Raw genomic sequence first — 25,458 nt, forward strand, 5'->3', positions numbered from 1 at the left:
GCAGCTCTTCAGTCAGTCATGTGGGGCCTCTCCCCTCAATTTTGTTTCCTGTTTCCCAAGCCCCTCTAAGCCAGGCCTGGGTGCAAGTATCTGGGTGTGAATTCTAGCACCCAATACCCCTGTCCCTTCCTGATGGGACACTACAATGTGGTGAGTAGGGTTATACACAAAATCTCTGTCCTTCTACCCCAGCTGGGGCAGAAGTGGGGGCCATCTGGTCCCAGAACCTCTTTCCATTCTTTGGACATCCAGAGGTTTCAAAACATAACTGGTTCTTCCTGGATTCACAGAGGCATCTACTTCCGCCTGGAATGGATACAATGTCCTGGGTACAGGCAGACTGTGGGCAGCTGCTTGACTCCTTCCCCGGCCTGTGGACTCAGGTATTCCCAGAAGTCAGAGAGAGGTAGGAATCTGAAGCAGCGAGGGATCTGGAGAACAGGATGCGGGGGCAGCCCCTGTGGTGTGAGCTCAGACTCCTTGCTGGCTTCCTTGGACAGTGAACTTTCTGTCTGGTCCCAGGAGTGAGCAAGCTTGGCTTGGAGACACACACTTGTGCCAAGATGACCTCACCAGGGGCCTCAGGGCAAGGAAGGGTGATCTGCCCATGCAGCCAGCTCATTCAGGGCATGGGGAACCAGGGTGGGCAAGCATGGGAAGACAGAATGCCGGGGGTCACCACAGCAATATGGGGAGACTCCTGAGGAAGGAAACGTGAGAAGAGGCGGTCACGTGAGAGCTAGTCTCAGGCTTCACAGCCCTGCTCTGCTGGCCAGCCAGGAGAACTGCCCACTTGGCAGCTGCCCCAGCGGGGCTGGCCAGGAAGCTGGGGTAGTGGGAGGTGCATTCCTGCCCCAGCTGTAGGCAGAGACATTGGGCCAGCAGCAAGGGAGTGGGTGGCCCTGTTCAGCTAGACCCAGATGCAGCTTGGGAAAGAAGGGAGGGGCAGTATCCTGGCAGCCCCTTCATGGGCAGGGTTGGAACTGCTGGCTAGCTGGGACTTCTCCCTGCCTCTGACAGAAGGGATCATGGACTAGGTGGGAAGACCATGGGTGACATGGGGTTGCAGGAGGGGGATCCCTTATGGGAGGGTTCTGCAGAGTGCCTTGCCCCGCCCCCCTTCTACCCTGTTGCAGCCTTCAAAGAGGGCCCTGTGTCTGAGACCTCAGGCCTGCGACTGAGCTCTCACTCCATGTGTCCTGTGCCCTGGTCCTTAGGAAGCTGAGGGGGCCAAAGGTCAGGTTAATGAAACAGCTGTTCTGAAGGAGGAGCAGGCTGGGGGCCTGGCTGCCCCACCCCCGCCCCTGCTGTGACTGGCTGGGCTGGCAGGGAAGGGGCATGTGGCAGCTCCCCAGGCCAGCGGCACTGGCACTCTGGAGAGGAAGGAGGTGCCTCTGGCAGGTGTGTGGTGCCTGGTGTGGTGTCCTAAGGTGGAGGCCTTGCAAGAGCCTCGATTGGGTTCATATCATGCTGACTTTCCCTTGCTAGGACCTCTCAGGAGCTTCTGGAAAACTAAAGACATTCAAAGCCGAAGGTATGTATAGACTCCTGCCAAGGGGAATGTCTTTTCACGGATGCCACAGAGACTGGCAGCTGTCACTGTAGGGATGGGAATGACCTGAGAAGTTGTAAGGCCAAGGACAGCTCCTGCCTGCAAATCCAACCACTCCCCACCCCGGAGGCCTGTCAGCATAGACTGCTGGGCCCTGCCCTTGGAATGGGGTGCTGAGGTGGGCGGCTTGGCTCTGACCCACTCTATCTCCTGCTGTGTCCGGTGAGGGCTCAGGAGTGCTCACAGATGGGATATGGTGCCACAGTGGGTTCCACATCGGGAACACTTCACTTGGCTTTTGGACCATAATGCCCTTTGCTCAGTGCAGCCGCACAGAGGCCTGTGACCTCGGCTACCCTTTCGTTGCCTCGGTCTCTTCCCCATGAAGTAGAGACAAGTCATGAGCCTCAGGTCATTCTGTGGGAGTGAGTGAATGCACAGAGCCTGTCACCCACACCTGATGATGGAAGTGACTTTCTCAGTTAACCGGCCACTAATATAAGGAAGCTGGCTCCACTCACTCCAGCACTCTGGGTCACAGCCAAAGCCTTTGCTTTTCCTGCTCATCCCAGGAAAAAGTATGAGAAACACCTTGGGGGCATCCTTCCTTTGCTGTGCTGGACAGGGATCCACTCCTCAGGAGATGCCCTGGGTACCACTATTCTTGGTACACTCTTATTATTACATTTTGGTGGATAGGGAGGTGCAGGGAGGCTTCCTGAAGGAAAGGCTTTTAATGAGCCCTTAAGGTTAGTCGGAAAGACTGGATGGGACAGAGAGAAGTGAGTCCTCTTAAGCCAGGATCTGAGTCCCATCTGAAATCTAGATGCCAGGGCGGCTGGGGAGCGGGGAGGTCTAGACACCACAACCTCTATTGGGAGCTTCTGTTGGGAGCCACTGAAGGAGCAATGGCTTATGTGGGGTTCAGTGGGGACTGTCCTGGGGGGTTGTACTAGGGACTTATCTGGGTGTATTGCCAGCACTAGTTTGGGGCTATTGCCCTACTGCCTCCTCCACGTAGCTACCCACCTCTGCCTGGCTCTCCCTATGTGCAGGTGACCTCACACATTCCTGTTAGTGCTCCCCTGGGGCTGTGGTTTTTCCTCACAACCTTTGTCCAGCAGTTCTAGGGCTGTCCTCTAGCTCAGACCAGGACAGGGACCTCAACATGCCCAGGAAGCTCAGATAAACTCTCACTAGGCCCTGGATGTTCTCATCTTTATATCATGCCTTCTGGTCCCTAATGCTCCTGTGAGGACAGTCAGTGATCCTCTGAGCGCCTTTCTTATGCCTAGCCCACACAGTGTAAAGGAATATTCCACAACAGTCCTCATGTGCCCTTCCTCTCTAGATAACCCCCTTCCTTAGGCCTCATTTGGGATATCTGCCAGCTGTGTCAACCCCACTTCTCTGACATCCACACCCTACCCAGAGCTGTCTCCTCGGAGCCCAGCTAGAGCCTGCTGTAATCCACCCCTTGATACATCAATGCTGAATGAGTGGGTGAGTGAATGAGTGAATGGGTGAGTGAATGAGTGAATGGGTGAATGAATGAGTGAGTGAATGGGTGAATGAATGAGTGAGTGAATGGGTGAGTGAGTTAATGAAAGAGTGAGTGAATAGGTGAGTGAATGAATGAGTGGGTGAGTGAATGGGTGAGTGAGTGAGTAAGTGAATGAGTGAGTGAATGGGTGAGTGAGTGAGTGAATGAGTGAGTGAATGGGTGAGTGAGTGAGTGAGTAAATGAGTGAGTGAATGGGTGAGTGAATGAGTGAGTGAGTGAGTGAGTGAGTGAGTGAATGGGTGAGTGAGTGAGTGAGTGAATGGGTGAGTGAGTGGGTGAGTGAATGGGTGAGTGAATGAGTGAGTGAGTGAATGAATGAATGAGTGAGTGAATGGGTGAGTGAGTGAGTGAATGAGTGAGTGAGTAGGTGAGTGAATGAGTGAGTGAGTGGGTGAGTGAATGGATGAGTGGATGAGTGAGTGAATAGGCGAGTGAGTGAGTGAATGAGTGAGTGAATGAGTGAGTGGATGAGTGAGTGGGATGAGTGAGTGGATGAGTGAGTGGATGAGTGAGTAGATGAGTGAGTGAATGGGTGAGTGGATGAGTGAGTGAATGGGTGAGTGGATGAGCGAGTGAATGAGTGAGTGAATGGGTGAGTGAGTGAATGAGTGAGTGAATGGGTGAGTGAGTGAGTGAGTAAATGAGTGAGTGAATGGGTGAGTGAGTGAATGAGCGAGTGAATGGGTGAGTGGATGAGTGAGTAAATGAGTGAGTGAATGAGTGAGTGAATGGGTGAGTGGATGAGTGAGTGAATGGGTGCGTGGATGAGCGAGTGAATACCTATCACAGAGAAGCAGCAGAAAGGCCTTGGATGCAGTATGGGAGCCCGGGTTACATGGACACGCACTTAGTCCAGCCCCTCCCGTGTCTGCACTGCACCCCATCCAGCTGACTCTTTCGTTGGCTCCCTAAGGTACAGAAGCCCTAAGTCCCCATGGCTTTGCTGAGCCAAGCCCTGCGTGTAGCTGCCACCTGCTCTCGAGGGAGATCTGCTCGGAACCTGGGTCTACAGCCCCTAGCCAGGGAGGCCCGGTCCACCACCGAGAAGAATGTCCCGTACCAGCGGACCCTGAAGGAGGAGGCACAAGGTTCCTCGGCGGTGCCTCGAGGACCAAGCCAGCCTTTGCCGAGCACAGCTGATGTTGTGGTCATTGGTGGGGGCAGCTTGGGCTGCCAGACCCTGTACCACTTGGCCAAGCTGGGTGTAAGCCAAGTGGTGCTTCTGGAGAGAGAGCGGCTGACCTCCGGGACCACCTGGCACACAGCAGGTGGGTAGATGGACTCCACGGGGGTCAGTCTGGGAGGAGCAACAGAGTCAGAGAGCAAAGATGTATGGTTGGGGTGGAAGGCCAGCCAGACTTGCTTCTCCAAAGAGCTGTGATAGGGAGAATGGTAGGCACCATTCTGTCTGTGGCCCGCTGGTTAGGGCGAAGCTAGGTCCAGGCAACTGTCTGTACCAAGAGCAAAAGCCCCTTCCCCAGAAAAAGCCACAGGTAGAGGCATGCCTACTGGAGGATGGATGGACCAGTGTGATAGGAACTGCACCTTCTGTGGAACTCTCCTAACTGACTTTGTGCACAACCATTAAGCACCCATGGTTTGCATGTCCTCAACTCCTTTTTAAAAAATAATTTATTTTTATTTTATATGTATTAGTGTTTTGCCTACATGCATATTTGAGTGAGTGTACCAGATCCCCTGGGACTGGAGTCATAGACAGTTGTGAGCTGCAATGTGGGTGCTGGGAATTTAACCTGGATCCTCTGGAAGAGCAGTCAGTGCTCTTAACCTCTGAGCCATCTCTCCAGCCCCAGTCCCCAGCCCTGGTGCACAGCAGCCAATTAGATGTGGTGTGAGTACTTGTACCTCAGCTGCTCTCATGAGGCCGCTGAACTTGAGCATGGAGGGCTGATACAGTCTGGCAGCATATAGTGTATTGCCTCTAAGTCAGCACTTCTCAGCCTATTGGTTGGGATCCCTTTGGGGGGGCCTTTTATCTACATTATGATTCATAACAGTAGTGAAATTACAGTTAAGAAGTAACAGTGAAATAATTTTGTGGTTGGGGCACCACATCATGAGGAGCTGTACTAAAGGGTCACAGCGTTTGGAAGGTTGAGATCCAGTGCTCTCCCAAGGCCAGGTCCAGCCGGGCTGTCGAGCTCTGCCCCTCCATGTCACACCAGTCTCGTTTCTGGCCTCGACCACTCAGTCTCTGCTGTTGAAAGTAGCAATCCTAAGAAGATTGGGATATCTGGGTCCAGTCAGTTTTCTGTCTCACATTTACCTGCTCTGTGACTTTGAACTCAACTATTTGGTGCCTATGAATTTTATCTATAACCTCTCAAGGTCAGAATTAGTGGCCTAGGCCTATCGAGACAGGAAGAGGAAGAATGAAGTTCATTCTTGGCCACACAGCAGTTTGAGGCTAGCCTAGGCCTCTCAAAAGCTGCTGAGGATTCTTGAGGTTGCCCTAGACTAGACTCTGTACCAGGTCTGGCACATAGATGGCACTTGTTAATGGAAGCCCTTGATCTTGTCACTTGGAGCTGGAGAACAGCCCTAACCTCCAACTGTGGCAGGCTATGTCCCACTCAACCTTTCTGGGCTCCCCATTGCTGCCCATTATTTGGCTGGAAGAAGTGGGTGTGATGGCACCTGGCAGGGGACTGATGGTGCCCTGTTCTTGCCAGGCTTATTGTGGCAGCTGCGGCCCAGTGACGTGGAGGTAGAGCTTCTGGCCCATACAAGGCAAGTGGTGAGCCATGATCTGGAGGAGGAGACTGGGATGCATACAGGCTGGATCCAGAATGGTGGCCTCTTCATTGCCTCTAACCGGCAGCGCCTGGATGAGTACAAGAGGCTCATGTCGGTGGGTATGCTCCTAGGGAGAGCTGGGCATGCTCTCTGCAGGGGGCTCAGGTCAGTGACCATATTCCCTAGGGTGAAAGGTGGGGTCTGTGCCTTTTGGAAGCTCACATAGATGCTGTATTGTTTGTGGGAGTACAGTGAGGTGGAGGAGGCCCCAGCAGAAAGTGCATGCAATAATCCCTTGGCACTGGAAACAAGGGCCTACAGATCTGGGTTCAAACCCTATGGCTGCTCTTTGCTGGCTAGGCTACTTGGATGGAGAGGCATGGCTACCCTCTTCATTCAAAATTCCCAGGGAGTGTGGAGGATGGGCTCAGTTGGTAGAGTGCTTGCTTAGTGTGTGCACAAAGCCCTGGGTTTCACCCACAACTCTGAATAAAACGATGTGGTGGCTCACCTGCTCTTTGACCTTGAATTTAGACCTATTCAGAGTTACTGAGTTTTACCTGTGAAGTTATTCGAAGCCTGGCATAGTGGTGCATGCCTCTTACTCCATCAGAAAGATCAGGAGTTTAAGGTCATCCTTGACTATATAGTTTGTGACCAGCCTGGGCTACACAAGACGCTGTCTAAAACAACAACAAAAACAAAACAAAACAAAAAAACAAAACAAAACAAAAAACATATTGTTAGAGAATCTCATCACTAGTCAGGTGGAACCCTGCTAAATAGGTCATCACCTCCACTTGATTGGCTGCCCTTGGTCCAGTTAAATATGAGACATGATCTGTTTGACAGTGCCACCAAGGCAGGATCATGTTGGTGTTTCTTGGAGAAAAACCTGGAAACTTAATCCTCAGACCCAAACTATGAGACTGAGGGTCATTTTAATTTTATTATGACACACTAAGCAATTTGTAGCTCATTCTTGTCTAAGTTCTTAATCAACTGCACAAATTTCTGTCAGCCCATTTCTGGGAGTGGCTGTTTGGTCCCTCCAACCCCATCACAAAGCTGCACTGGAGCTTTGTGGCTCCAGACCCTGCCTCTGCACTGGCTCCACCCCTTCACCCTCTTGCTAGAGCAGACCCAAGAGGTTCTCTGGGCATGGAGACCTGCTCAGACTTCTAGAGGTGGCAGGGTCGGGGTTGGACCTGGGGCCCGGGTTGGGTGAGTGGCCTGAAGACCTGCTTTCCATGGGCTCAGATACGTTCTTCTCGGTCCCTCTAGTTAGGCAAGGCCTATGGTGTAGAGTCCCACGTGCTGAGCCCAGCAGAGACCAAGGATCTGTATCCACTGATGAATGTGGACGACCTCTATGGGACCCTGTATGTGCCACAGGATGGTACCATGGACCCCGCTGGCACCTGCACCACCCTTACCCGGGCGGCAGTGGCTCGAGGAGCTAAGGTACCCACCACTACCAACTCTGAGTCTTTGCTTTGAGCCCATCCACTTTCCCTGCAAATCCTGAGGCCTGAGAACAGGCTCCATCCTTGGCCTGATATGTGGTCCTGGGCCAGTTGGGACCGCTTAGCCTTTGGGTCCATTCTGTTCAGATATCTGCATTCCCATCCCTTCACTCAAGAATCCTACTCTGTCACAGAGGAAAACTCTGGATCCATTCTTATCATTTTGTCTTCATTTGCCTCAACCCTACACTTATTGTAGAAAACTTAAAAAATGATAAACAGGGTCTGGGGGATATGGCTCACTGGATCAAAGTACTTGATGTACAAGTATGAGGCCCTCATTTGTATCTCCAACTCTCATGTGGTTGGTGGCTTTAACCTAAGTGCTGTGGAAGGTAGTTAGGAAGATTGCTGAGCTTCCTGTCCCAAGGGAAGGAGGCAGAGAGTGACAGAGGAGGGCACCCATGTCCTCTGGCCTCCAGATGTGCCTGCATGTCCCACTTTCATGTTTATGGTTGTGATAAAACACCCTGACAACAAATAACTTAGGGGAGGCAAGTGTTAACTGGGCTTACAACCAGGTTATAGTCTGTCATTGAGGAGTACGGTAGGAACTCAAGCAGTTAGCCACATCATAGCCCACAGTCAAGAGCAGAGAGAGACGCATGCACCCATGTTACCTACTTGCCCAGCTATCTTTCTTCTCTCATGCAGTCCAGGCCTAGCATAGGGAATGGTGCTGCCTACAGTGGGCTGGGTCAGTTAGCAGTCAAGACAGTTCTCCACAGACACGTCCATAGCCAACCTGATCTAGATACTTCTCAGTTAAGACTCTTCCAAGGTGATTCTAGGTGTTCCTAATTGACAGTTAAAACTAACCAGCACAGTGTGTGCACCTGTACACACCCATATACACACAGACACCACATATAACACATGCACACACAAAAAGACAAGTAGGAAACAAAAAGGAAGTAAAAAAAAATGTCTGGCAGAACTGTGGGCATTTTAGTGTGTTTCTCTCTGTTTCCATGAAGGCATAAACAGAAACATCATTTCATGACTGAAAACAAAAACAAAAACAAAAACAAAAAAACAAAGTGATGTTTAAACATTTTTCCATTCCTCAAATGAATCTTAATGAAAAACAGTCAGCCATCTTCTCCTCTTCTGAGTGAGTGCCCTCACCCCTCCTACACCCCTCCCACACCACTCCCATACCCCTCCCTCACCCCTCCCACACCACTCCCACATCTGTACAAGTTTTCGAAGTAAGGAAAGAAGTGGGTTCTGCTTTCTTGTGATGTGGCTTCCATCTCTCTGATCAAATGAGGGAAATATAATGAGGAAGTGTCCCTCACAGAAGCAGCATCGCCTGGTTCCATTCAGTAGGTCGGGGATGGAGGTCAGGTCTTCAGAAAGCTCCACATGGTTTTAGGTGCTGGTTTTCTCCACCTCAGGTCATTGAAAACTGCCCAGTGACTGGCATCCGTGTGCGGACAGATGACTTCGGAGTGCGGCGGGTAGCAGCGGTGGAGACAGAGCATGGCTCCATCCAGACACCCTGCGTGGTCAACTGTGCAGGTGGAATGATGTTCCTCTGACTCCCCCCAGCTCTGGTCCTACCTCTTTCTGGGGTGGGAAGTCAGGACAGGCAAGAATGCTGAGGAATGTCCTGAGTTGCTCTCCATTCTGTCCCCAGGAGTGTGGGCAAGCACCGTGGGTCAGATGGCTGGAGTGAAGGTCCCCCTGGTGGCCATGCACCACGCTTACGTTGTCACTGAGCGCATTGAGGGGATCCAGGTAAGCAATGGCACCAGGTTATCTGCAGTGAGAGGACAGATGAGGTCAAGGACTTTGCTCTAAGACCCAACCTGGGCACAGACAAATGGCACGGTCCTCAGGCTTAGGCACCTCTCCTGTGCAATGGAGACCTTTGGGTGCTAGCAGACTTACAGGAGTTGGTACAGTGAATTTGATGGTATGGGCTACCTTGGACATCAGGGCCCAGCTTCTTGATATCTCTAGTTTGGGAGCCAGGGCTTTGTTCCATGACTGTGCCTGTCTCAGAGGACACTGGTTCCTGGCACTCAGTACCTCTCTGAAAGCCTCTGCTGAGGGAAGCCCAGACCTGGTGTACCTGCAGCCACCTGAAGTAAAATGCCTCCTGCTTGTCCTACTCAGCTCTTCTTTTCTATGCTGGTGGCCAGTAGTTTTCTGACACCTTGTCACTGACCATCCTGCTTTCCTCCACCAACCTTCTGAGCCCATCTTTCTCTCCACCTCCTCCATCACTCCTAAACCCACTGCATCCATCCTCTCCTTTTTCTCCTCCCTGGATCCCCCATCCACCCTCCTCTCCCCTTTCTTCCCCGTATGCCCCGTGCATCCATTCTTCTCTTTCCATACCTTTATCCTCTTATTGATTCCTCTCCCATCTATTTATCTCTCCATTTATTCCTTTCCTTCTATCCTTTTTGATACCCCACCCATCATTCTTCCTCAGTGTCTTCTTCCATCTACCCAGCTCTTTACCTATCTACTTAGCATCCATCCATCATGATCCCTCCCTCCTTCTCCCATTTACCTTTCCCTTCTCCAATTCTCCCATCATCCATCTGCTTGCTAATTCTTCTTTACAATGGGAATCTAACACTCTCTCCAGCCAACCCTGACTGGAGGAACTTCATGTTTCTACTCCAGAAGGTGGGGTTAAAACAGAGAACGATCCAGTTTTTGCATGAAAAGAAAAGGGGGATCCTGTAGACAAGCAAAGGAGCAACCCCTGAAGAAGCTATAAAGGATTCTGGAAGGGACCTTCCAAGAGGTTCCAGGGCTCTGAAATTAGTGCAAGGTAGATTCTGTCCCAGTGGACCATACCCAAAGACACTCAACTGACTTCCCTTAGGCCGATCAAATGTGGCTGGGCACAGGCTGCCTGACATCTCGAACCAAGATTGGAGGACCAGTTTGATCTTTTGGGGCTACCTGGAGAAGGAGGAGATCATACTTAAGTAGGGGTTTGAGGGTGATAGAGAAGGTTCATCACACAGAGCATGGCATTTGGTTTTGATTGACAGTTCAGAGAGCTGAACCATAGGCTGTGGGGTGAGGAGAGTGTGAGAGGCCAGACTGCTCTTGTTTAGGGAACAGTGATGAGAGTCTTGGACACCTGAACATCCTCTTTCCCCCATACTAGAGGCCTTGTCCCTGAGGCCTGCCTCCCTCACCCTGCCTCCAAGATATCAAGCCTGGCTGTTTCATACCGTGAATGAAGGAGACAGTATAGCAAAAACCTGTGTCTGGTGGGTTCCTGCCACTAATCCTGGGACAACTCCCCCAAACACACAGTAGGTCCTTTTCACAGACACCTACTGTATCGGGCGAGCATGGAAGAATGGCCACATTGCCTCCTGAAGCTCAGAGCTGTGGGAGAACCCACTCCCTAGGTGGCCACCAGGGGTCACTCTCTGACCATGAAGGGATCCAGGAGGGCCAAGCTGAGGCTGGGAAGGTGTAATGTAAAGGGGGTGGGGGGCAGAGGCTATGCCCTGGGTTGAGGCTGCAGAGAGGATATCCACGGAGGGGCACCACTCCTCAGTCCTAGCTAGCTTTTCCTGATGCCTGACAAAGTCCCCCTTCTGGGAAGCAATAGAACAGATGGCAGCTGGCCATTCCCCTCCTGGGAATATCAAAGTCAAAGGCCAGCTGCAGGCGTTATATAGTCACTCATGGTCCCTGTGTGCCTGTAGGTATAAGGGCACATGATAGGATCACCAGCCCCCAATGCTTAAAGACTGTGCTGGGCACAGTCTGGTATGATGAGAGAGTTCCCTGGCCCCATTCCTTCATGTGGAGGGCTCCATGAGTTTGGCCCTGCCAGATGCTGGGGCTAGACAGGAGGCTGAACCAGGGCTTAGACTCTGCTCATCCACTACTGTGGTCCTACTCTGTGCTGAGGCAGATCCTAAGGCTGGGAGACTGCCACAGGGTTCATGTCAGCTGTCCTCCTGCCCATGTCAGCTCAGGAAGCTCCAGGGACCTGGCAGTGGTACAGGATATTGTCTTTCCACAGCATCTGGCTCTGGCTACAGCAAGGGGTCAAGGCTTGGGTGCCCATCTTCTATGGTGGCCAAGAGATCTCCCAGCTTTGAGGAGCCATCCAGGTCCCTGATCCTAGCTAGCTCTTCTCTGACCTCCTGTGGCCATGGGCCCATCCCACTCAAGGCATGGTTTTGTCCTTACATTTTCTTCCTCCTCCTCCTTCTGCAAGGAGATGGCTGCCCTATCCAGGTGCCAAGCACAGGGACAGAACCCAGACCATGGGTCTGAAGCCAGGCTCTTCCCATCTTCCCATCTCTAGCCTAGAAGAGTGTAATCACTATTCCGAGCCCCAGTTCCCTCTTCTTTCTTTACATTTTTATTAATTGTGTATGTGTGTGTGTGTGTGTGTGTGTGTGTGTGTGTGTGTGTGTGTCTGTGTGTGTGTGTGTGTGTGTCTGTGTCTGTGTGTGTGTCTGAGCATGTGTGCATGTAAAGAACAGTTTATGGGGTTCTACCATGTGGGTACCTGATATCAAACTCAGGAGATCAGGCTTGGTGGCAAGCTCCTGTACCCAGTGAGTCATCTTGCTGGGCTATCTTTCTCTTCTCTCCTCCTTCTCTTCTTGGTTTTGCTCATCTTCCTTGTCCTCCTCCTTCCTGCTCTTCTGCTCCTTCCCCTCTCCCTCCCCCTTTCCCTCTCTCATAGCTCAGGCTGCTTTTGAACTCACTTGTAGCCAAGGATGACCTGGAACTCCTGATCATCCTATACACCGCCATATCTAGTCCCTGCAGTGCCGGGGATCAAATCCGGGATTTCAGACTTGCTGGCAAGCACTCTATCAACTGAGCCACATCCTCAGCCCTGTTTCCTTTCCTGCTGCATGGATAATAACTGTGCAGGGGGTTTGCTGAGGCGGAGCAAGGTGGTGTAGTGAGCAAGGTCCTGGCCTCTGGTAGGATCTCACAGGGTAGCTGTGGTGATGATGATGGTGACAGGGGAGCATGGAGTCACCTAGCCAGCTGCTGCTCCAGAGGGACAAAGAAGAGCAAGAGCAATCAGCCTGCATTCAAGAGGAAGCAGCCAGCAGGGTTTGAAGCAGCTGGGGGAGAATCAATTGAGGTCAGAAGTTGGGATAAAAATGGCCATACTGTCCACTAAGAGTAAGGTGGACTCCTGTAGGTAGGGAGCAGTGGAGTTGCTGGGTGGACCTGTGTGTGCTGAGCTGAGCACTTGCTGTGTTCTTAGAGTTGTAGGGATCTATGGGAGCGTCTGTACGGAGGTGGGTTCCGTCCTGCTGGGACAGGAGCATGGACTTCCCTGGCCGCCAGGGGTCTCCATGATCCCGTGCTATAGTGCTGCAGGGTTCCTTTATCTTTGGAGTATTAGTGCTGGTGGTGATCCTGGAAGAGTGAACTGTTATTATTTTAAAGCAGTATTTGGTTACTGAAAGCATCACCAAGCTTCTGAAAGCAGTCCTTAACTTGGACATTTTGATTACCACTCACAAATGAACAGGGCCGTTGCAAGGGGTTCCTGCCAGTCTCTGCCTGTCTCCTCTCGGCTCATTACCACTGTAGGAGAATGTGCCAAAGGTCTACCCAGAACTGGACCAATCTCAGGGCATGGGAACAAGTCCTACCAGCCCTGCTTGACGCCTGTGGCCTCTTTGCTTTGCCTTCCAGAACATGCCCAATGTCCGAGATCATGATGCTTCTGTCTACCTCCGCCTGCAGGGGGATGCCTTGTCTGTGGGTGGCTATGAGGCCAACCCCATCTTTTGGGAGGAGGTAAGACACTCAAGGGTCCCATGGTGGAAAAACAGAGGTGCTTGGCTCCACCCTCCCCTAGTGCTTCTGAGAGCTGGCACTCAGGTACACAGAAGCTAGGGTGGGATCGCTGCCCCCTCAGCATGAGGCAGCGCTAAGACTCCAGTGAAGCTTTCAAAGATCGCAGTCTTTGGTCTGCCGTCAGCAAAGATGGGCGCTCTGAAACCCTCCCCTGCCCCTCCCCAGGGCCACAGTAGGGCCTCTGGGCTGGAGGACAATTCAGAGAATCACACAACTGTCTCATCCACATGTCCACAAACAGAATGATTAGATGGCCATTCTGCACCAAATGCCACTTTATTTCTGGAAAGTGTTGGGGAGACTAAGATAATAGCCCCTGTCTCAAGATGTCTGGAGGTGGGGAGTCCAGCTTGCCCTGGCCCCCTCTTGAGAAAGGGCTTCTCTGTGTAGTCCTGGCTGTCCTGGAACTCACTCTGTAGACCAGGCTGGCCTTGAACTCAGAGATCCTCCTGCCTCTGTCTCTCCAGTGCTAGAATTAAAGGTGTGCGCCACCCTGACTGGCTCAGCTTGCCCTTCTTAAAAGCAGAAGGGAGGTCAGAAGGCCTAGCACAGGGGAATGGTTGGGAGGCAGGTGCATGGAGGGTTTTACGGGGTTATGGTAGGTGACTGGGAACCATGAGAGGCTCCAAGAAGGGCAGGTGCCATATGTTTTGAGAGAATGGGTTAGAGGCTGGTACCCAACTGGAGATCACAGAAACAGTTCAGGGAAGCTCGGTGTGGGTGGGACAAGGAAGGAAGGGGAGTGGGTGGATCGAGAGCCCACTGGGGAGTCCTGTCCTCTGTCTTATCTGACCTGGCAGAGGTCGGTCATGTGCCCTTCCTGGCTAGGGGCTGGAGCTGTGTCAGAGGTGGGCCTGGAAGGGACTGGCGCTTTTCTCCTGGCAGTGTGACATATTTCCCCACGCTGCCTTTGCAGGTGTCAGATAAATTTGCCTTTGGTCTTTTTGACCTGGACTGGGATGTGTTCACCCAGCACATTGAAGGTGCCATTAACCGTGTTCCTGTGCTGGAGAAGACAGGGATCAAGTCCACAGTCTGTGGTCCTGGTGAGTGGGGAGGCTGAGGCCGGAGCAGAGGCATCCTTGGGTCCATTTGGGTGACAGTGCCTTCCTGAGAGTGACCTGTCTCATGTGACCTGGGCTTAGTTTGGTGTAGGAGAAAACCCAAGCTAGCGAGGGCAGCAGTGTATCCCTGGGCATGAAGCCCATGAGGCTTCTGACCCCAGCACTGACACTCTAGACCCCATTCACTCTCAGAACATGGGGTTTTTGTCTGCAAAAATGGGAATGTGGGACCCTGTCCTAGCACCATGGGAGGCAGAGTGAGAACAGGAAGACAGACTGTCTATAGCATAATGATCACCTGGTGGAGCCCCCAGCTTTGCACCCCAATTCTCATTTCCCTGGCCAGGGTCCCCAACCATTGGCTTCACACCTGTTCTTGGGTGGCCAGAACTCTGTAGGGTTAGAGATGAGCTGGGCATGGCGAGATTCCTGACTAGGGGTTCCCCCTGCCTCATCTCTGTTCTCCAGGAGGCTAAGAAGAGTGAGTTTAGCTCCCAGGCCCTCTCCCTGTAGATTATCTGCAGAGTAGCTACTGCTCACAGGGGACCCCGGGTTCCATCCCAGAGTGAGGGTGCAGGGCTGCTGGTGGAGAATCCTAGGAAAGAGGCCATGCTGGAACATAGGTCCATGCTGACCAACTCACTGATAGTGAGATTCAAGCAGCTGCACCTTGGAGATGAGTGTGGAACTGCCCCGTAGTTCCACACACCTGGGGCCTGTGTCCTCATTCTTGACAAAGCCCATCCTTTTCTTGGGTGAGAGTTCCCAGCCTGGCAGGGGAGACCTGGGCCAGACTGCCTAGAGGAAGGAACTTGTCTTAGTTACCTTTCCCATTTCTGCGGCAAAATGTCCTGACAAGAGCAACTTAATGGAGAAAGGGCTTGTTTTGGCTCACAGTTCAAAGGTACAGTTGGTCATGGCAGAGAAGTCCTGGATGGGGAGATTGAGTTACATGGTAACATTGTATCCACAGTCAGAAGCAGAGAGATAAATGCTGGTGCTCAGTCTAGGACCCCTGCCCAGGGAACAGGGCTGTAGGCTTTTAGAGTGTGTCTTCTCACCTTAGTTTACCTAATCTAGAAAAAAATCTGTCACAGGCATGCCTCGAGGCTAATCCCATCTAGATGGTTCCTCACAGTTGGAAGCCCAGCCTCCTGGGTAATTTTAGATCCTGCCAAGTTGAAGATCAGTATCAGCCATCACAGAGCCAGCCAGCGCTGGGCTGAGATGTAGACTACACATGGCAAGGTAGAAACTTGGTCTCAGCAGAATCTCAGGGGTGTGTTTCCTACTTTCTACAGGGTGAACTTTGCCTCTGCTTCAGGTCCCTTGAGAATCAAGCTCAGAAAGATATAGGGTAGCCCAAAAGGAAACTGTCTTCAGCTCCATTGGCTGAGCAGTCCAGGACTAGGAGCGCCTGAGCACCACAGCATTTGACCTGGGAGGTGGGGGCAGAACACCAGTTAGCAGAGGTGGCATGGGGCTGAGAAATCACAGGCTGGAGCCAAGCCAATCACTGGTAGTAAAGCCTTATAGATGAAAGGGGACAGCAGGGGGCCAGGAGGCCAAGGGTCTTCCACAGGGCAGAGTGGCCAGGCCATCTCAGGAGAGATGAAGGGTACCAGATGGAAGGTGCTATGGCCTTCTGGGGAGTCCAGCCCTCACTGTCTGAACATGCTTGGTGGCTACAGAGCAGCCGGCTCAGTCTGTGTTTGTATGTGTGATGGGTACAGCCCCAGGGAGGCCAGATGGAGTCAGCAGCTAGCCTCTGTGAGCAGGCTGAGAGCACGCCTCATCTGGGACGTGGGCGAGGGCTGTGACTCACGTTCCTGCTCAGCCAGAGTGGGACCAATGGTGAGAAACACAGGAAGAATCCCAAGGGCATGAATGTCCCCAGCGGCCCTCTTTGTCTAATTAGCCTGGAAGCTGTCACTCCCTCATGGGGCCCTATTTTGAGGGAAGTCTGCTTGGGAGGACAACTTGGGCAGTGAGGGTGGGTTTGGGGATGAAGGTTGGAGGAGGATAGCTTTTCTCTTTGGTAGACAGACAGCTCAGAGGGTTGGGCCTCCAGAATTCAGAGCTGTCCCAGCCCCAGACTTGGGGAAGGTTAGGGGCAGACAGAGCTCATAGACCTAGGCAGAGAATTCAGAGCCAAGGTGAGATGGCAGATTCAAGTCCTTCCACCCGTGGTGCTGGGAGCTCCAGTGTCCTTAAGTTTCTCAGTCTTGCCTGTGTTAAAAATCTAAGGAACCCTGTACTCCACACCTGCCCATCCCCAGCTTTGACAAATTTGCTTGGGACCCCTCTCCTATCTTTTTAGACCTGGACATGGCTCCCATCACCTTCTCCAGCCAGTCTGGTCCTACCCAGATGACTACCCTTGCCCTCACTCATACAGTCCAGCCTCACACAGGACCCTGGAGAGTCACCTGAGCTCCACCACAGGCCTTCCTCCCCTCTCTGAGGCCTTCTACTCGGAGGGTAAAAGGCCATTGGCCCTGCAGACCAAACTCCCCCCCTTCCCCGTTGGCTTCCAGTGTAGCATCCCTGCGATCTTCACCATACTCAGTTGCTCATCCGGGTCTGCCTTGGCTTTGAGCCCTCTCTCAGCATGCTCATTCAAATGGCTAGTCCTTCTGGAACACACACAGGGCTGATGTGCAACCATGAGAGAAGTGCTGAGCTCATGTTTGGCCAGTGTGTATGGAGTGGCAGACCAGAAGCCCCTCTGTCGGCCTCTCACAGCCTGCTTCAGGACCATTTCTTGTTGTCCCACACAATGTCTGCCTTTGGCCTTCCTGTGGAGTCCCTCTGAGGGACAAGTGCTTGGTGGCTTGGCTTTGCCCTCAGACATGGCAGCAGCTTCCTACTGTTTGAAAGCTTCCTCTTACTCCATGACTGGTTGCCCCTCAGCTCAGATACCATGCCCATCAGCAGGTCGGGCTCTAATCACCCTCTGGAGAGGATGGGCATGCTACTTCTCTATCTGTAGAGGCTAAGCACCTGGGATTGGATCTGGGCAGCTTTGCTGAGTGACTGGAACACAGCAGATCCCAGCCAGACAGCTTCCTCTCCTATGAAAAAACATGGGGCCGTAATAGTTTGTGCCATACAAGACTGTGGGGAGCATCCGGCTTACCTTGGGGCACTTTCTGGGCAGCACCCTCATTTTTGCTTATCTGGCTCTTTGGTTTCTGTCTTTCTTGCTGTCCAATCAGCTCTGCTGGGTGGAATTTGTCTTGCTTAGAGCTGCCTCCCAGAGCTAAGCATGTGATAGGCAGGGTACAAATGTTCGAAGGCTAACCCAGCTCTGTGGAGTCAGTACTAGAATTCTGATTGTTCAATGGAGGAAGTTAAGGCACAGAGAGGCAGAGTGACTGGCCTGAGGAGTCAAGCAGGGATGAATCCGTGACTGTGACTGTAATGTCCTCTGATCCCTGAGGCACCCTGGCAGCAAAGAAAATGTAATCATTCATTCTTTCATTCATTCATTAAGAGCACATATTGAGTACCTGGCTAGCCTCTGCTAAACCTGAGGACATGGCCATTAGCAAGGCTGGGGCCCTGCCCTCAGTGTCTAGCTGTCAACAACACAGAAAGATGGTGGTTCAGTGAGGGGACTTGCAGCATTGTGCTGGGTCAGAGGAAGGTCCCTTGTTGGTGGAACAGTGATAATGGTCCTGATGTGAATCTGGGCCCATGGGGCAGAGCTGGCAGGTCACAGGTCAAGTGCTTAGGGGAACAATGACAGGAGCCACCATGGAGGCTCCCTGGAGGAAACAGTATTGCCCTGGGTTAGAAGGATGGAAGGTTTCAACAAGAGACTATCCAAGGACTACTTTCCCATCCCTACTGTCCTAGGACACCCTTCCCCAAGGGCCTGAGGCCTGGAGGAGTCTGAGGCCTCCCTTCTTTTCAGAATCCTTCACACCTGACCACAAGCCCTTGATGGGGGAGGCTCCTGAGCTCCGAGGATTCTTCCTTGGCTGTGGCTTCAACAGCGCAGGTGAGGGGACACCTGATGGGGGAAGGCCCTGGTGGTATGGAGATGGAGAGGCCTGTGGGGCAGAGTGCAGTCCTGCTGGAAGGCAACTAGCCCCTCAACCCCCAGGTGTAAGAACAGGGTTTGGGGGTGGGTGCCATGGAGATAGGTGTGTAATGTTGGGTGTGGAGGGAACACACTGTAGCCCTGCACTCCCATCTCACCAGGCATGATGCTGGGCGGTGGCTGTGGGCATGAGCTGGCCAATTGGATTATGCACGGGCGCCCAGAGAAGGACATGTACAGCTATGACATCAGGCAAGTGTGGTGTCCGGAGCCAGAGAGCAGGGCGCTGGGGCGGGACAGCAGGGCAAAGGGGTGAGGGCTGCTTTAGGAAGGAACCTGCCTTGAAATCCAGACGAGCTCTTGGAAGTGGGGCGGCAAGGGTGGGAGGAAAGAAGGCGGTGGTTGGCGGGAGGTGTCATGGAGAAGCACCTGGGTGTGGCGGTCCACAGCCTCTATGGAGTCCAGGATCTCTTGGCCTAGGTCTTGCCTGTCCCATCAACAGGATCCTATCATTGTCATGCAGGGGTGGGGATACTGAGGCTAGGGAAAAGGGCCCGGCTGGGACCATCGTTAGGACCAAGAGCTGGGCCCCTTGTCTGGTGGCCAAATACGAGTCAGACTCAACACTGGGCAGGCTCTGCCCCATGAGGCAGGACAGTCAGCATGGATAGGCTGGATACAGAGTGACTCGGGTCTGTGGGGAAGCCCTGGGCTCTGAACCGTATAACTTGGGCCAAATGCTGATGACAGAAGCCTGAAGGCATCCTAGGGCTCCATAGCCTGCTGCAAAGGCTCTCAGGCAAGAAGCAGGAGACTCCCTAGTTCTGTCTGACCCAGGCTCCATGTCCCATTCTGACATGGCCTGACAAGGGGACAGAGTCAGGTGGAGGTGCTGGCTCAGCGCAGGATGTCCCACAGCCCTGCCAGCTTGTCTCTTCTTGGCTGGATGAGAACATTGCACCCATGGGGGAGGTGACGTCTGCCACCACAAAGACAGATGGCTGACTCTGAGAACCCTAGAGTGCCACCCCTACCCAGCTTCTGGTGCTGTGAGGTCTGTTAAATCCCCTCAGAGACTGCAGCCATGCCTATGCTTTCCTCCCAGAGAGGAATGTTCTAGAAATGATTCAGCTGCAAGGGGCCTCAGGGAAGGGCCTGTTCATACTCCTCCCATTGCAAACAGAGCAGGGCAGCCTGACCTCCTTCAACTGTGTGGTCAGAGCCACAGGACCATTGTCAGGGCCACCCTTCCAACATCAGGGCTTTGTTCAGCCCAGACCAGATCAGCTGGGGTCAGCTGTACCTGTGCAGCGCACCTGAGGATCCACTGTGGACTCCAGGCCTGTGTGTGTGTGTGTGTGTGTGTGTGTGTGTGTGTGTGTGTGTGAGAGAGAGAGAGAGAGAGAGAGAGAGAGAGAGAGAGAGACAGAGAGACAGACAGACAGACAGACAGACACAGACACAGAAGAAGACAGACACACAGAAGAATCAGAGGGGGCAACGTGAACCAGAACCTATCTGTCTCTCTTCTGTGCCCAATTATTTTTCCTTATGGGTCATATGTTTATAACTAAGTCAAGGACAGGATGCACTTCTTCACCCTCATATACAAGGAGGCCCCCTCAGTGGGGACATGTCTGGGTAGGCAGCCAGCACTGGGTCCTGGGCATGTGTAGACCCCAGCTGCAAGGGAGGGTCCCAGGGTTCGCTCAGCACCAGGGGCCTCCAGACCTCAGCAGATGCTTCTCTCACAGCAGGAAGGATGGGTCTCAGTTGCCCACCTCAACACTCTCAGCTGTGTGGCCCTGGGCTAGTCCTTCCTCTTCTCTGAGCCATAATTTCTACATCAGTGAAATGGGAAGATGGACCACCCACCTCCCCTGGGCATCTTGGACCTGTACATGTGGTTGCTTTACCCAATCTGGCAGAGATCATCTGTGGACTGGCCTCCTCATGACAGCCTTATCTGGGTTAGCTGTGAAGAAGCTAGCCCTGGCCCAGGCTGCAGGTTGGATCCCTGACAGGTTGTCCACAGCAGTGATCCATCTCTTTCGTTGGTGGCAGGCGTTTCCACCACTCACTCACGGACCACCCCCGCTGGATCCGCGAGCGCAGCCATGAGTCCTATGCCAAGAACTACTCAGTTGTCTTCCCCCATGATGAGCCGCTGGCAGGACGCAACATGAGGAAAGACCCCCTGCATGAGGTACGCCAGGCATACACAAGCTGAGGGCCTTGGGGTGTCGGGGTAACATTCACATAAGTGGTACTCCATTGCAGGCCTGTGTTCCATGAGTTCTGGGTAGGGTGCTGTGCCAGGGTTGGGGGAGCCTAGCTCCTGCAGGGACTTTAGGCCAAGCAGAGAGGCAGAGGTCCTGAAAACCAGACTCAGGGATTGGGGAGACAGGGTATATGTTAGAGGAGTAGCCAGGCTGTGCATATGAAGAGACAGGACTTCTCTTCATAATCTTCTTGGGATACAGTCTCTGTGTTCTGGAAAATTCAAGTTGCCCCTGACCTGGTTCCTCACAGAGGCCCTATTGGCTGTGGGCAATCACTGTCTTGCTATGTCCTCCCAGAGCAGAGAGCATCCTGGCAGGTCCTCCTCCTCTTGGAAGGGGACCAGCCCTCTGGGATTGGGACCCACTCTATGACCTTATTCAACCTTAATGCTCTCCCCATAGGCTCGGTCTCCAGACTATCACACAGTGGTTTGGGCTTCAGCATATGTTGCTGATGGGGGCTCAGTTCAGCTCATAGCTGGTCGATCTCTAGATGAGAGATTCTTGTGAAGTGAAGGTGCTGAGGGAACTCTGGAGAGGATCAGTGACCTGGGCTGGGGACCCTGCTTCTCTGAGTACTCTTGGGTGGGTGGTGCTGGCTCTGCACCCAATGTGGTGTCTGGCCTTATGTGATGGGCCCTCTCTGTCTCCATTCAGGAGCTGCTTGAACGAGGTTGTGTGTTTCAAGAACGACAAGGCTGGGAACGGCCAGGGTGGTTCAACCCCAAAGAAACAGCTCCGGTGAGTGACGAGGCCTGGGCGCTGGTCTATGTGACTGGGAGGCTCTGGACCTCTCATACCCTGCCTCATCTCAGCCTCCTCCCAGGCACCCAAGTCAGGCCAATCCAGTGTGCCTCAGGCTGAGGTGACACGTCAGTCATCTGCACTTAGGAAACCGAGTACCAACCTGAGAGATAGTTGTCAGCACCTCAGCATCTGCAGAGGCTTTGCTCCCAGTCTGCTCTAGTGGCCAGGCTTCTCAGGCCCTTGTGGGCAAGCACTGGATACCAGCACAGACCCGCAGTGTGGACAGAATGGAGGATCCCCGGTTCTGGGATGAACACGGCCCCCTTTCACACACCCTTCAGAATGTATATTTGGCAACAGCAGCTGTTTGTTGGTTGCTGTCAGTAGGAGGAATTGTGCCTCAGTGTGTCAGTTTACCCACTGAGCCATCCCATATGGTGGCCTTTGGGATGCCTTAGGGGCCTCCCCAGAGTATCCTAGCAACAGCCCCTGGGAGCAGGCCAGAGGCTTTGAGGCCCATATCTAGGTATGTGCAAGTTAACCCCTTCCTGCCGATGTGATGTCCCATCCCATTCCAGTGTGACCCTCTTCCATTTCCTCAGTAACCCAGGTCCATGACTCACCACTGCAGGGCACACTTAGGGGTGACAGTCATTAGTATGCAACCAGGGCCTCTGTCCCAGGGCCAGGGTCTTTTCTTTCACTGATCCCTGGAGGCAGAGTTGGCTGGATGGGTTGGGCAGACTCTCTGCCCTGGAGGCCTTAGGCAGGGAGAGGCACTGAGTGGAATGGGAAGGTGCTTTGGTCCCCAGATAAGAAGACTATACCTACCCAGAAGCCAGTCTGGAAAACCGTGCAGGGCTGAAGACGATGGGATATTCCTGCTGGAGCCTCAGGGGCTGGGGGCTGGGGGAGGTATGCCTGGCTTGGGAGGGAGAGGTGCTGGGAAGGGCCTCACAGATGCCATGGCTGGCTTGGGGCTGGGCGTAAGAGGCTAAGGTAGACCCTCCCACTCCTGGAGCTCAGCTCTTACTCCTGAGAAGTGTGCGAAGCTTGGGATTGGAGCTTTGGGAAATGAAACTCACAGCTCCTTTATTCACCCCTGCAGTGTAAAAGAAGCCATTTAGAGCCTGAGGTCATAGGTGGTTGTGGGGGGCATCTAACAGAGGTGATAGAACTCAGGAGAGGCTGGGATAATGGAGGAGAGCCAGACACTGGAACCTTCGTCAGAGTCTCCCAGGAACAGCCATGGACACCAGTCACACGCACCCAGCGTCATGCCTTGACTCCTCAGCTTGGTCTATACTTTGGGGTGGGTTTAATCCCCCAGGCTTCAAGTTTTCCATCTGCAGAGTGGGTGGTTCATCAGGCACTGTGGGCACTTTCAGTGGGAGTTGGAGGGTGTCATGAAAATTCATGACAGCAGTACCTGGAACCAACTCTGTGGTCGTTTCTACCCACAACTTCACCGTCCACCTGATGTCCTGGGGTCAGGTAGTCGCCCTCACAGTGGCCCAAGTTCCTCTCCAGCTCACTTGGTGTCCAGTCTCTTCCCCATTCTCCAGTCATGATGTCAGAACCAGCAAGGCAGGGACTAAGTTGTCATTTGAGCAAGTATCCTTGTGTTACCAGAGCCATACAAACTCCATGCATGTCTGTGACCCCTCATTGTCTAGGAGGGAGGTTCGCGGAGGACAGGACCAACCCTGTTATGTTCAGAATTTACGGAAGGCGTGGTGGTAGGAATGCAAGGCAGCTGGCCACATTGTGTCTTTAGTCCGGAAGTAGAGTGCAGAAAGGAAGTGGGCCTAGGCTGCAAAGTCTCAACCCCTATTCTCCCTTGACCCATTTACTTCAATAAGTTCCACATCTTAAACGGTCCCCAACCTCTGGAACAGGGTGCTCAAACATATGAGCCCATGGGGGACATTTTATCTTTAAGCCACAACAAGGAGGGAGGAGGAGGGGAGAGTGGGAAATGGCCTCACTTTTGTGTAACAGGTCCTTGCCTATGACTACTACGGGGCCTACGGAAACCAGGCACACAGGAACTACGCCTACAGCAGGCTGCTGGGTGATGAGTACACTTTCGACTTCCCACCCCACCACCACATGGTAAGCAGCCTGTGCTGGGTCTAGCCGAGTCCCCAGCTGCCTTCCATTCCTCATGGAGAATCCACTGCTGAGCTGCCTGAGGGGCCCTTGGCTTTGGGAGGGGGCTCCTGCTTGCTCCAGGTTCACCCCTTTCTGGTTAATGCAGTTTTGTGGAAACCATGTAATGTTTTCCTTGAAATCTGTCTTCTGCATCAGCAGCTTGCCAGCAGTCAGGTCTGAGGGTCCCTCAATATTGCTGCTGGAGCAAGAGGCAGGGTTGAGGCAGCTGGCCTGGGTGACTGTCTTAGTTGAGGTTTCTGTTGTTGTGATAAAACACAATGACCAAAAGCCATCTGAGGAGGGAAGGGTTTGTTTCAGCTTGCAGTTTGTCATCCTTCACAAAAGACAAGAACTCAGGGCAGGAACCTGGAGGCAGGAACTGAAGCAGAGGCCGAGGAGGAAGGACACTTCCTGGCTCACTCCTAATATCTTACACAGTTCAGCACCACCTGCCCAGGGGTGGCATAGCCCTCGGTGAGCTAGGCTTACCGACATCCATTTTTTTTTTTTTCCCGAGACAGGGTTTCTTTCTGTATAGCTTTGGTGCCTGTCCTGGTGCCTCTGTAGACCAGGCTGGCCTCGAACTCACAGAGATCTGCCTGTCTCTACCTCCTGAGTGCTGGGATTAAAGGCGTGTGCCACCACTGCCCAGCATCGACATCCATTGTTAGTCAACAAAATGCCCTATAGATTTGCCTATAGGCCATCTGAATGGAGGTGTTTTATCGACTAAGGTTCCTCTTTGCAGATAATTCTACCTTGTGGTAGACAAACAAACAAACAAAAACAGCAAACAACAAAGCAAAGACAGTGTCTTTGAGCTGGGACTGTACTGTCTCTTAGTCCTCTGGTTCTGAGGCTGTGAAGATCCGTGAGGGATGGGGCTTCCACTTCTTGCGGTTTCCAGAGGCCTCCAGCCTCCACTTACAGTGGAGTGGGTCTACACAAGGTGGGCTTGCTGGCCTTATGCCCAAGGCCACTGGATGGCTCCTTCAAATACCAAAGCAGAAGAGGCTGGGGTGGTTGCACCACTGGAGCCTGTTTATTGACTCAAAAGTGGGCAAGTGAGGCTGTGCAGGCAGCTTGTGGTCCTTCTCCAATGTGCCTGCTTCTCCACCTTATGACGGATGAGGTGCTGAGGCTTGGAGGCCAGGTATTCCTGCAGCAGCGTGTATCCCACAGGGAGCTCACAGAGAATGAGCAATAATGATGTCCACACCATGCCTCCCTAGCTCCTCTGAGAACTGCAGTTGTCTCTGGCCATGTCATTATGCTTGAGGCACCTGTGATATCCCATTGTGCATCTGAGGTAGGTGCAGAGCCAAGCCCTCAGTCTGGGCTCTAGACTGTGGGCAAAGCATCAGAAAGGCATCACAGTATCCAGGGTAGGCCTTCAGAGGCAGGGACTGCCATCACTCAAGCCCCTCACAGTCAATGTCAGGGGTGTCTGTGTCTCTCCAAACTCTTGAACCAGAGCCTTCATTTTCATGGCACACTGTGGCCAGTCCTGAGGGCAAGGATCCATTTATTCCCACTGCTTTCCTCTATGCTTGTTTAAGAAGCAAATGGTTATTAAGGCAGGTCAGGGCTTTCTGAAGTGGTACCAGGAGTCAGGGGCTCCATAAAATGCAGCAATTGCAGGGCCGGCTTGGTGCCAGTCCTCACAGTCTCCTCAAGGGAAGTACATGGCTGTGTCTGGCACCTCAGCACCTGCAGCTTCTACAGCCTGTGGGACTTCTGGCCCTGGAGGGTGTGGAAGCTTGGGGGAGATGCCAATTTGGCTTAGCAGCTCCATCCAGCCTCCGCAAATGCACCAGAGACACTCCCCGAGCATGAAACACACACTTGTTCTCCACATTGGCAGCTTCCCCAGCCAGGCAGACGTGAGTGTCAGCCCAGGAAGCTGTTTGGGTTTGGGTCGGCAGCCTCAAC

At 53.0% G+C, this 25,458-nt stretch overlaps 1 protein-coding gene across 2 annotated transcripts in view; it reads left to right on the forward strand.

Annotated features, from left to right (window-relative positions):
- The first annotated feature begins 901 nt into the window (after positions 1-901).
- Sardh (sarcosine dehydrogenase) overlaps positions 902-25,458 on the forward strand; it is a 61,924-nt gene continuing 37,367 nt past the window's right edge. The window contains exons 1-14 of one of the 2 annotated variants that reach the window (XM_036186330.1): positions 902-1,037; positions 1,489-1,534; positions 4,030-4,384; positions 5,810-5,988; positions 7,158-7,337; positions 8,800-8,923; positions 9,042-9,142; positions 13,067-13,171; positions 14,148-14,277; positions 18,215-18,301; positions 18,505-18,595; positions 20,408-20,549; positions 21,283-21,366; positions 23,374-23,487. In XM_036186330.1, the coding sequence (XP_036042223.1) occupies positions 4,051-4,384; positions 5,810-5,988; positions 7,158-7,337; positions 8,800-8,923; positions 9,042-9,142; positions 13,067-13,171; positions 14,148-14,277; positions 18,215-18,301; positions 18,505-18,595; positions 20,408-20,549; positions 21,283-21,366; positions 23,374-23,487 (1,671 nt within the window). In that variant the 5' untranslated portion in view covers positions 902-1,037; positions 1,489-1,534; positions 4,030-4,050. The remainder of the gene's footprint in view (positions 1,038-1,488; positions 1,535-4,029; positions 4,385-5,809; positions 5,989-7,157; positions 7,338-8,799; positions 8,924-9,041; positions 9,143-13,066; positions 13,172-14,147; positions 14,278-18,214; positions 18,302-18,504; positions 18,596-20,407; positions 20,550-21,282; positions 21,367-23,373; positions 23,488-25,458) is intronic. The other variant, XM_036186332.1, reaches the window with a different exon arrangement.

This window comes from Onychomys torridus, chromosome 4 (genome assembly GCF_903995425.1).
Source record: "Onychomys torridus chromosome 4, mOncTor1.1, whole genome shotgun sequence".
Classification (NCBI taxonomy): domain Eukaryota; kingdom Metazoa; phylum Chordata; class Mammalia; order Rodentia; family Cricetidae; genus Onychomys; species Onychomys torridus.